The 12,651-nt window shown below is 43.6% G+C and overlaps 1 protein-coding gene across 3 annotated transcripts in view; it reads right to left on the minus strand.

The window, feature by feature from the left end:
• Window positions 1–12,651, minus strand: part of TOX2 (TOX high mobility group box family member 2) — a 158,126-nt gene that overhangs the window by 64,187 nt on the left and 81,288 nt on the right. For all 3 annotated transcript variants that reach the window (XM_050806504.1, XM_050806505.1, XM_050806506.1), the window contains exon 3: window positions 2,023–2,268. In XM_050806504.1, the coding sequence (XP_050662461.1) occupies window positions 2,023–2,268 (246 nt within the window). The remainder of the gene's footprint in view (window positions 1–2,022; window positions 2,269–12,651) is intronic.

Here is a 12,651-nt window from a genome sequence, read left to right on the forward strand (position 1 = left end):
TGAAACCCTGTATCCACTCCCTGGATATTTCAGACTCTTCTGCATAAGTTTGAGTTTGGTCCCTGTCACTTAAAAATGAATGTAAGAGTCATGACTAGTACGTAATATTAAGTGTGAAGGGAAAAATAGCAAAAATAAACACAAGTCCCAGTTGTTGAGAAGCAGCACTAGAATTCCCTTAAGGAGATTTTTTCTATGGTATTAAAAAAAAAAATGCTCTACTGCTCTACCATTCTTCTATAGATTTTGATGGCTCAAATCAGCCATTATTACTTTTTTTTTTTGAGACAGGGTCTTGCTGCGTGGCCCAGGCTGGAGTGCAGTGGCACCATCTCGGCTCACTGCAACCTTTACTTCCCAGGTTCAAGCAATTCTCGTGCCTCAACCTTCTGAGTAGCTGGTATTATAGGTGTGTGCCACCATGCCTGGCTAATTTTTGTATTTTTAGTAGAGACAGAATTTTGCCATGTTGACCAGGATGGTCTTGAACTCCTGCCCTCAAGTGATCCGCCCGCCTCGGTCTCCCAAAGTACTGAGATTAGAGCGGTGAGCCACCATGCCTGGCCTCAAATCAGCCATTCTAAGGATATATATCTCCTTAGAATGGGATTCAGGACCCTTATGATGCAGGCCCTGCTGAGCTCTTTCATCTCCTCTCTCTCTCCTTCACTCCAGGTCCTTCCTCTTTATCCCAATAAAAAGAATGAACCACATACCATTCCCAAGCATGGCACGAGCACCCTTGCTGCCCTCCTTTTGTACCTGCTATTCCCCTAATCTGGGAAAGGTTCTTTCTTGCCTTCGTCTGCCTGCTACATTTTTACCTATCCCATGAACTTTAACTCAGTTATCACCCTCTTCTCTGGCAGCTTAAGCAAGATACAATTTTTAATTATATGATTCCATTGCTATGAAATGTCCAGAATAGGCAAATTTATAAACACACAAAGTCAATTAGTGGTTGCCTAGGGCTGAAGATTTCAGGGGGTGGGTTGGGAGTGACGGCCAAAAATATGATGTTTCTTCCTATTGTTTTTTTGAGAAAGGGTCTTACTCTGTCACCACGGCCCAGACCTCCCGGGCTTGAGTGATCCTCTCACCTCAGCCTCCCAAGTAGCTAGGACTACAGGTACATGCCACCACACCTGGCTAATTTTTTTGTTTTGTAGAGACAGGGTCTTGCTATGTTGCCAAAACTGGTCTTGAACTCCTAGACTCAAGCGATCCTCCTGCTTCAGTATCCCAAACTGCTGCGGTTACAGGCGTGAGACACCGTGCCTGGCAATACAACATTTTTCTTTTCTTTTTGTGATAGGGTCTTGCCATGTTGCCCAGAGTGCCGTGCCTTTTTACAGGCACGATCCCACTACTGGTTAGCAGGGGAGTTTTGACCTGCTCTGTTTCCGATCTTGTCCAGTTTACCCCTCCTTAGGCAACCTGGTGGTCCCCCACTCCCAGGAGGTCACCATATTGATGCCAAAGCTAGTGCAGCCAACTGATTTGCATAGTGCACTACAGCCCAGAACTCCTGGGCTCAAGTGATCCTCCCACCTCAGCCTCCCAAGTAGCTGAGATTATAGGTACACACCACTGTGCCTAGCTAGTGGTTCTTTATGGGGTGATGAAATGTTCTAAAATCAATTGTGTTAATGGTCACACAACTCTGTGAATATACGAAAAGCCATTAAGTAGTATACTTCAAATGGGTGCATTGTACGGAATATAAATTACACCTCAATAAAACTGTTAAAAAATAAAAATGAGATTATCCTATTAATAAATAATGCAAATCAATACCGAGATATTGTACCCAGAGCTCCAGAAGGAAGGAGCGTGCTGACATTAGATTTCTCTCCATGCCCACCCGCCGTGTCCCACAGACTCCCACGCAAGCAAACTGCTGAACCCAGACCCTGCCCATGAGTAGAGGGTTCTTATCAAAACATCAACATTCTTCTGCTTCCCTCTCAACCCCCTCCCTGCTGTCATCAGCAGGAACTGCAGCAGGTGACAGGGACTCACCGTGGGCAGCTGGCCCGACAGCAGGTGGCTGTCCTGTGCTAGCATGTTGGATACCATGATGGCTGGGAGGTCCATGGCCTGATAGGAGTAGGCAGGGAGCAGACCGTTGGGGGTGAGGCCGTGGCACAGCGAGTGGTAGCTGGCTTCGTGGTCCCCGAGGTGCAGGAGGGATGGCTCAGGGAGGTTGGGAGGTGTTATCGGGGGGATCTCATAGTCTTCGTTGTTCTCGCTCTGGCTGTTGAAGGTCTAAAACATCAAAAAGACATGTTGGTGGGGGGTCAGTGCCTTACAACCACAGAACACACCCAACAACATCAATGACAGCAACGACAATAACGATAGCAACCCTGTGGCAAAGGAGAGAAGGGATGACGCCTCTGCAAAGGCAGAGGGTCAAGACGGTGCCCTGACTTGGTCAGACTCCTGCCCTATCCCCAAACAGATGTTTCCTCCCACCAGAGGCTCTGCACACAAAAGCCTGCCCTCCTGGAGAATGGGGGCCAGCTTCTCATGCTTCTCTCTGGTTTCCCACCAGATCTGGCCATCACAGCCCACCTTGGATCCATCTTTCCGGCCCACCCATTTCACAGACGGGGACTCAGGTCCAGGGAGGAAAGCAGTCCATCCAAGGTTGAGGGAAGAGTTGGGAATGGAGCTGACGTGTCCTGATTCCATTCTTGGTGATCTTTCCAAGGAAGCCAGGCCATTTTCTCTTGTGCTCCCAACACTCAGCCCGGGGCTTCTCAGTCTTTCCCATCTTGGTAAATGGCACAAACATCCTCGCAGGAGCACAAGCAAGAAACCAGGAGTCACCTGGGCACCTTCCCTTCCAATACTTCCTTGTTTATTTTTTCCCACCTTGCCAAACTGTCCAGGAACCTCCAGGACAACGCTGAATAGAAATGGTGAGAGCAGACATCCTGGCCTTTTTCCTTACCATAAAGAGCTCAATATTTCACCACAAAGGATGCCATTTGCCACGGCTTCTTTGAGGTATTCATTAGCAAGCTGAGGGACCTCCTGGTGGGTCAAAGTGTGTGGCTTTATTAAAATCGTGCACGGCTTTTCAATTTTACCAAATTCTTTCCCCCTGCATCTACTGACAGGTTCAAATGACCTTTCTCCTTCAATTCAGTTAATGTAGTAAACATGTAATTTGGCTTTCTAATGGTAGATCGATCTTGCATTCCTGGAATAAACCCTATTTGGTCATGACATATTATTCTTTTTATAGATTGTTGGGTTTTGTTGGCTGATGTTTTGTTTAGGACTTTTGTATCAGGTTCACAAGTGTGACTGGCCTGTAATTTTCCTGTCTCATACTGTCCTTGTTGGAGTTTTAGTACCAAGGGTACATTGGCTTGAGGAGTCATTCTTCCATTTCTACACTCTGGAAGAGATTAGACCTAGCAGAAGAGACATGTGTCAACTGGAAGATAACTCAGAAGAAATTATCGAGAGTTCGGCATAGAGGGTCAAAAAGGAAATATGAAAGAGAGTTTATGTGCACAGCAGGCAGAGTAAGAGTATCTAATGGATGCCTGTTCAATCAGCATTCTGGAAGGAGAAGAGAGAGAGAATAGGTCAGGGGAGAACTGAGGAGATAATAGTTGAGAATGTTCCAGAACAGAGGAAGGATATCAAAGGTAAATCTAAAGGTAAATGTTTTTCACACTTTTTCTTTCATTTTTCAAATGAACATAAAATAACGGTACATACTTATGGGATACACAGTGATGTTTTGATACAAATAATGCATAACGATCAGATCAGGGTAATTGGCATATCCAGCATCTTGAACATTTATCATTTGTGTTGGGAACATTCAATATCTTCCTTCTAGCTCTTTCAGACTGTATAACTACATAATATATTGTTACCTACAATGCTAAATCTTAATCAAGAAATATACATAGAGGTGGGGGGAAACCTAAACCACAATAGCATGTAAGAAATAACATCTTCTAGCATCACCGTATTGTTTGTCAAGAGTGTGTGTTAAAATAGTGAAGGACACTGAGCCTGTCACAGGACCTGGTTGGTGGTGGCCAGTCCCAAGTGTCTGCTGGGTGAAGTCACTGAGCAGTGGGGATAGCTGGGTGTGCGTACAGCCTGTGGCAATGGCAGAAAGCACAAGACACCTAAATTCCATGGGGAGGAGCCCTACACTACCCTTTACGGTGGTAGACCAGACTGAGAGGGTAAGTGCCTTGCCACCCTGGGACCCACCACCAGGACCCAGAGCCCATATGGCCCTTTGCTCATTGCCTCCCTCTGCAGGGCTGCAGTGGGATGATCTCACAGATGAGCAAACAGTCATCTGGGAACAGGCCATGACCGTGCCCACCTTCCTGCTTCACCTTCGCCTTCTCTGTTCTCATGCTAGGGTTCCTCAGGCTGTCCTGAACTCCCCTCTCTTCCTGCCCTATGCTGCCTCCCCAGGTGGACCTCAACCAGCCTGGGTTTCGATTCTCATCTAGGTGCTGCATTTACCCTCCAGCCTTGGTCACTCATCTGAGCTCCAGGACTGAGCCCCTCCATGCCCAGTCAATGTTCTCGTTTGTTGATCATAATACCCCTTCCCCTGCCGTGCCCCTGTGTCGTCCCCATCTCATCAAGTGACACTACCTTCCATCTAGTTCATAGAACCACGAACCTGGGAGTCACCCTCCGGCATCTCTCAAATCCAATGAAACGCCTCCAAAATGTCTTTAAAATCTGTTTCTCTCTCACTGCCGCTATCCTAGTCCAGGCCACCACCACCTCTTACCAGCCCTTTTCATTGGTCATTCTGGGCTGCTCTATTCTCTTTCTGTAGCCAGAGTGGTCTCTATCAAGATGATCATCACAGGCTGTCAATCCTACATCAAATGGTGAGCTCCCCACTGCCTTCAGGATGAAGTCCATAGTCCCAGATTCAGCCCTGGAAGTCCTTGCATGGCCTGGCCCCGCCACCCCTCTAACCACAGTGACCTCTCCTGCCTCTGGGCTCTCCCCTATGTGGTTCCCTCTGCTGGACTGCTCCGCCCACCACGTTGTCTCTCCCATGGCTCCTACTCATCTCTCCACAATAGATTTTGTTTAAATGTCTTCCCTGATACTCCAAGGTAGATAAAACCCCATTTCACACACCCAAGATCGCCCAGAATTTTTCCTTGGAGGCACTCATCGTATAAGTAGTTAACTGACTTCTTGTGTGATTATTTGTCTGATGTTTAATGTGAGTTTTACTCCCTATATCCCCAGTGCCTCGGTCAGAACCTGGCACAGAGTCGGAACACAAAATAAGAGCTCAGAAACAATAAGTTGACCTGTAATCTCAGCACTTTGGGAGGCCAAGATGGGAGGATTGCTTGAGCCCAGGAGTTTGAGGCCACTCTGGGCAACATGGTGAAATCCCATCTCTCCAAAAAAAAAAAAAAAAATTCGCTGAGTGTGGTGCCATGTACCTGAAGTCCCAGCTACTTCGGGGACTAAGGTGGAGGATCATTTGAGCCCAGGAGGTCAAGGCTGAAGCGAGCTGTGATTGTGCCACTGCACTCTAGCCTGGGTGACAGAGTGAGACCTCATCTTAAAAAAAAAAAAAAAAAAAAAGAGTTGAATTGCCAGCCAGGTCCTGGGGTGGACGCCATAAACATGCGTCTCACTCAAGCTTCATAACTGCCCTGGAGGTGGGAACTACTGTCCCTATCACACAGGAGGCAGTGTGGTGCAGTGGTTAAGAGCCAGGCAGCTTGGATTTGCATACTGGCTCTGCCACTTACTGCCTGTGTGTGACTCTGGGTACATTACTTACCCTCTGATACAGTTTGGATATTTATCCCCTCCAAATCTCACGTTGAAAAGTGACCCACTGTTACAGGTGGGGCTAAGCCAAAAGTGTTTGGGTCATGGGGCAGATCCTTCAGTAGTGGCTTGGGATCCTCCCTGTGGTAATGAGCAAGTTTTCGCTCTATTCATTCACGCAAGAACGGGTTGTTTAAAGAGACTGGAACCTCTTCCCCTCTCTCTCTCATTCTTTCTCCTGCCATGTGACATGCCCGCTCCCCCCTTCACCTTCTGCCAAGAGTAAAAGCTTCCTGAGGCCTCATCAAAGCTGCGCAGATGCAGAGGCCATGCTGATACAGCCTGCACAGCCATGAGCCAATCAAACCTCTTTTGTTTGTAAAAGATCTAGTCTCAAGTATTCCTTTATGGCAATGCAAAACAGACTAAAACACCTTCTCTGTGCCTCAGTTTCCTCATGTGTGAGAAAGCGGGTAATGACAGTATGTATCTACAGGGCTGCTATGAAGAGTAAACAAATCAATAACATGTAAGTTTCTCAGGACAATGTCGAGCACACAGTCAGTGATGTCAGTGTTAGTTATTGCTATCCTTGTTGCCCTTATCTGGAGTTTCAGAGATGGTGGGGACTTACCCAAGGACACAGAATAAGTAAACAGTGGCACACTGGGATATGGGGGACAGGGACACAAGCAAAAGGTAAGTAGAGTCAAAATGGTTGCAGGTGGTCATGAATACTCTGATACTATGGGGGGACACACACACAAGGGATTGTATAGGAAGCATCAAAGGAGTAGAGTCTTGCCTTAGAACGGGCAGAGGGGTTGGGAAGGCTTCCTGGAGGTGGTGACTCTGAAATGGAAAGCTAGCAGTGGGACTCCACTTTCTGGGGTGATACGACATCTGTGGCTTATTGCCACCTAAAGAAAATCCGCTCCCAGCCCATCTCGTGGTTAGGCTAAAGACACACATCACCCTGTGGTGCTCAGACCTGTGTTATGTGAGTTAGGAACATTCATGAATGAGGATCCTGAGCCAGTGAGCTGCTGTTTACTTATTCTGTGTCTTTGGGGAAGTCCTTTAATTGTCTTGTCATCAGTGCCTAGCACAGTGCACAGTAACGACTCATGACAACACAATAAATGGGCACGGAAAATGGGGGAATGTCCCAGGCTCTAGTTTCAAACCACAGCTGTCCTTCCCAACATACTAGACACCCCTCAACCACCTGCTGTTCCTGTGTTTGACTGCCACCTCCCTCCTTGTCCCTCAGCATCTTTACAATAGGTGCTGGCACAGAGCAGGTGCCCAGTGAATGCTAAGTGATTGCTCAAGTCCATTCCTTTCAGTCAAAAAACAAAACTTCAATCCACTGGAACTGGCCCAATTGACCAGAAGCCTTTTGGAAAAATAAGCATATGCTGCATCAAAATATTGGAATCACACAATTATGACAATTCACTTAAAGAGGCAATTAGCACACTTAAAAATAACTAAGCATGCAAACATGAACATGCCTCTTCTGAATGCAATCAAATCCTACATGCACGACACTGAACATAAAACAACTTGTCCTGAGTACCTACTATGTGCCAGGCACTGAGCCCAACATGTCCATATACATTCTCCATTTAATTCATACATGTTCTGTAGAGAAGTGATTATCTTCATTTTGCAGATGAGGGACATGGAGCTTAGAGAGTAGAGGTGTCACATAGCTAGATCTTGGTTGTGATTCAGAGCCAGGTCTTGTGACTCCAAACCCAGTATTTTCCTACCAAATTGGCCATTCCAAGGTGCCTAATTTTCTCTCTACCACTGGCATTCTCATGAAAATATAGAAAGAGATGCCAATTCGTGAGAGCTTTCCCAGTTAAAAATATCAGTAAAATCTTACAGGAAATCTGGGAAGAGTTACCTCTTCCTTTCCACTCATTCTTTCTCAAACCCATTCCAATCATGTTTTCATCCCACTTCCACCAAAACTGCTTAGGAAGGTCATCAATGACCTCCATCTTCTTAAATCCAGTGGTCAATGCTCAGTCTTCATCTGGCCATCTTACTTGACCTTATCAGTGGAATTTGATATAATTAGTGCATCCTCCTCCCTGGGAACAAACTTCTTCACTTGGCTTCTAGGACACCAGAGATATTGGTCCTTCAACATCACAGGCCATTTATTCTGTATGTCCTTTGTTGGTTCCCATTCTTCTCCTTAGTCTATTGATGATGACATGTCCCAGAGCTCAGATCTTAGACCCTCCTCTAAACACACTCACTCCCTGGTGCTCTCATCCAGACTTGTGGCATTGTGGACCATCTGTATGCTGCTGAGCTCCAGTTCTTACCTCCAGGCCAGACCTTCCCCTGAAATGCAGACTCATATAGCCCACTGTTATTTGTCCTTCCCTTTAGATGTTAATTGATATCTCAAACAACTTAACACACTTAAGAGAGAACCTACCCCTCCCACAGTCTTCTCCACCTCAGCTAATGGCCACTCCATCCTTCTGGTTGCTCAGGCCAGAAACCAAGGTGTCATCCTTGACCCCTCTCTTCCTCTCACATGCTACACAAAATGTGTCCAAAAATGCCATCAGTTCCATCTTGAGCTATCGCCCTGTTTGCCCTGGGTGACTGCAGCACTCTCCTTCCTGGCCTCTTGGCCTCCCTGCCTCCACCCTTGCTAAGGTCCATTCTCACCCCAGGGCCAGAATTACCCTGCTAAAATATAAGCTGTGCTCACAACCCTCTAGGGCTCTCCTCACTCAGATAAGGAACAATGGCCCCCACCCCATGCTATGTAGTGTTGCTTTCCCCAATCCCACATGTCCTTTTTTACCTCTCTGACATCATCATCTCCTATTCCTCTTGTTCATACCACTCCAGCTACTCCAGGCACATTTCTGCCCCAGCGTCTTTGCAATGGCTGCTCCCTCTCTTTAGAATACTCTGCTCTCAATATCCACACAGCCTACTGTTCTTTTGCCATTGAATGGTCTTGACACCCCTATAGAAAATCAACTGGCCATAGATGTATTGGTTTATTTCTAGACTCTCAATTCTATTCCATTGGTCTATATGTCTGTCCTTATGCCAGTACCACATTGTTTTGACTACTGTTGCTTTATGGAAATTGGGAAGTGTGAATCCTCCAGCCTGTTATTTTTCAAGATTATTGGTGTTTTCAGGCCCCCTTGCAATTCCATATGAATTTGAGGATCAGATTTTCCATTTCTGCAAAAAAGACCAGTGGAAATTTGATAGGGATTGCACTGAATCTGTAGATGCTCAGATAGTATTTCCGTCTCAACAATATTAAGTCTTCCAATCCACAGACATGGATATCTTTCAATTTATTTAGATCTTTAATTTCTTTTGGCAATGTTGTGTAGTTTTCAGTTTAGAAGTTTTTTCCCCTTCTTGGTTAAATTTATTCCTACATATTTTATTCTCTTAGATGTTATTATATATGGAATTGTTTTTTTTAGTTTCCTTTATGGGTTGTTCATTGTTGGTTTATAGAAACACAAGTGATTTTTCCATACTGACCTTGCCTTGAAACTTTGATGAATTCATTTATTAACTATTTGTTATAATTTTAAGGAACAGCAAAATTTTACACCATTGGAGGAACCAAAGTAGAAGAAAACAGAACTTTATCAATCTAGAAAAATCTGCGAAAAAAATAGGATTGAACTATCAAACATAATAAAGAATATTCATAAAATGGCAGCATTAAGACTAAATATTCATAACACAATAGGAATGATTTCAATTGCTTTATTAAAAGACAAAATATTTTTATTAAAATACATACAGCATATGATTTATAATAGACATGCCTAAAATAAAATGACCTGTAAGATTAAAAATAAACAGACATTAGCCAAGCATGGTGGCTCACGCCTGTAATCCCAGTACTTTGGGAGGCCAAGGTGGGCAGATCACCTCAGGTCAGGAGTCCAAGATGAGCCTGGCCAACATGGTGAAACTCCATCTCTACTAAAAATACAAAAATTAGCTGGGCATGGTGGTGAGTGCCTGTAATCCCAGCTACTCAGGAGGCTGAGACAGGAGAATCCCTTGAACCTGGGAAGTGGAGGTTGCAGTGAGCTGAGACTGTGCCACTGTCCTCCATCCCGAGTGACAGAACGAGACTCTGTCATAAAACAGATAGATAGATAGATAGATAGATAGATAGATAGATAGATAGATAGAGCAGGCCAATAAAAAGCAGAGTGGCAAAATTAATTACAAATTAAGTACAAATCAGGGCAAAAAAAAGCATTAAAATATCAAAAGGAACACTTAAGTCAATAAATGGTATAAATCTAAGAAGAAATCACAGATATAAACTTTTATGTAAATTGATAAAACTACAGAAATATAAAATGTAAAAAACTGTTCGTAGAAAACCATAAACAAAATGGGCAAATCACAGTCAGATAGAAATGAGTGAGGATTGAGGATTTGAATAACACAATTCACTCTTTTGATTTATTCCTTTCAAATGTCCATGGAACGCTTACAAAATATAACCAGGTAAGCTACAAAGGGAATCTCAAACTCTTCAAAAGGTATACATTAGATAGATCACATTCTAAGACCTAAATACACTGACATGCTTTGGCTCCGCATCCCCACCCAAATCTCATGTCAAATTGTAATTATCAGAGTTCAGGCAGGGGCCTGGTGGAAGGTGATTGGATCATGGGGGCTGATTTCCCCCTTACTGTTCTCGTGATTAATAAGTTCTCACAAGATCGGGTTGTTTGAAAGTGTGTAGCCCTTCCCCCATCTCCCTCTCTCCTGCTGCCATGTGAAGATGTACTTGCTTCCCCTTCACCCTTCTACCATGATTGTAAGTTTCCTGAGGCCTCCCTAACCATGCCTCCTGTACAGCCTGTAGAACTGTGAATCAATTAAACCTCTTTACAAACTACCCAGTCTCAGGTAGTTCTTTCTAACAATGTGAGAACAGACTAGTACATGCACCAACCTAGTTATTAACAAAGACAAACAAGCAGAATAAAAATGGAGGGAGGGAAATCCTCCTACATACTTAAACACTTTAAGAGCAATCATCTAAGTAACTTCTGTTTTAAAGAGGAAATCACAACTGAAATGATGAGAATACTACCTGATAAAACTTTTGAGAGATGGACAATGAAAAATTATACCTTTTTATCGAAATGAATTTATTAGAAGACAAGAAAGACAAACTCAGCACTCAACTCAAAAAGGTAGAAATAGAATAATAAAATAAACTGAAAGTCTGTAGGAGAAAATGTAATAAAATAGAAAACAAATTTTAGATAAGAAATATAAGGAAGAGATAGTTTTTTGAAAAGCCTAATAAGGAACCACCGACAAGAAAAAAGAAAACGATACCCAAAAGGGAATGAAAAATATATTACTTCTTTAAAAGCCATTGAGAATTCCTTTGATACAGTATATCAGGCTAATTTTGATCAATATTTATAATTTTCAGCTTGTTAATTCTACCATTTAAATCTTCCAAACTATTACTTTCCTTTTACTGCTTGATCCTTTGATTTCTGAGAGAAGTGTTTTAAAAATTTCCACTGTGATTGTGATTTTATCAACCTGCTGTATTGCTTCATATATTTCAAAGCTATGTTGCTTTATATATTTTTGCTTCATATATTTCAAAGTTATGTTGTTATGTATTTATAAATCAATTGTTATTGTATCTGCTTGGTGAAGTGTTCTTTTATTAGTGATGGCTTTCTACTTTATCCCAATTAGTGCTCACATGAAGGTTCTCAGGCTACCATTTTGACTATCGATCTCCATTTCCCACCACCATGCTGTATAAGAAAGAGGTGAAGATTCACTGAGGGAATAGTGGGTGATCTGACCTTTCTCCAGAGAGCTCGTTGAGAGTTGGAGTGTAGCATAAAAGGAGAAGTGGCATTCACTCCCTGGAGATGCATGGTGAGAAATGATTCTTAGGAGAACCCAACTTGTGTCCCTAGAGTTGAATCCTGATTATGTATTCCAACAACCTTCAAGCTTTGTTGGGAGCAATATTTGAAATACATGGAAACATAAGGTGCTGTAATTCTCGTATATTGAGAGTTACATTGTTGATCTGCAGAAAGAGCTCTGGCTTTGGAGTTACACTGACATGGGGACTCTTACTTGCTGAGGGCTTCTGGCAATTTATCCAAAATGCCTACTACTCAGTTTCCCTTGTCTACAAAACCCCACCTGAGAGCCGAGAGAGCTACACAAGGAAACAAATGGGAAAACACACGAACAGAAAGTCAGCATAAATCCCACACACACACCCAAGGAAGAAAAAAAGACCTTGGATGATAAGCAGAACAAGTAAAAAATGGCATTTTCATTTTACAGATGAGGAAACTGAGGTTCAAAAGGGAAAAATGACTTATCCAAAGTCATATGGGTAGCACTTATGAAAATGAGGACAAGAAGCCCTGCCTACCAGTAGCCAAAGCTTTGCTCTGCCACTGTTCCAGCTCCTCCCAACACACACCTGAACCCTGGGTTAGGCCAGGGCAGGCCTGCTCTACGCCTCTTGTTCCAGTGTTTTCTTTCACTCTAAACAGTGTCTTGGTTTGGCCAATAAACTATATGGTCGCCCTTCCATCTTGCCATTTTAACAAGTAAAACGCACACCAGCCAAAATATCTCAGCTACCACATCACTGATCATTAGGGAAATGCAAATCAAAACCATAATGAGATACCATCTCACACCAGTCAGAATAGCTATTAAGAAAAAGTCAAAAAATAACAGATCCTGGCAAGGTTAGAGAGAAAAGGTAAAACTTACACTGTTGGTAGGAGTGTA

The sequence above is a fragment of the Macaca thibetana genome, chromosome 10 (genome assembly GCF_024542745.1).
Source record: "Macaca thibetana thibetana isolate TM-01 chromosome 10, ASM2454274v1, whole genome shotgun sequence".
NCBI lineage: Eukaryota > Metazoa > Chordata > Mammalia > Primates > Cercopithecidae > Macaca > Macaca thibetana.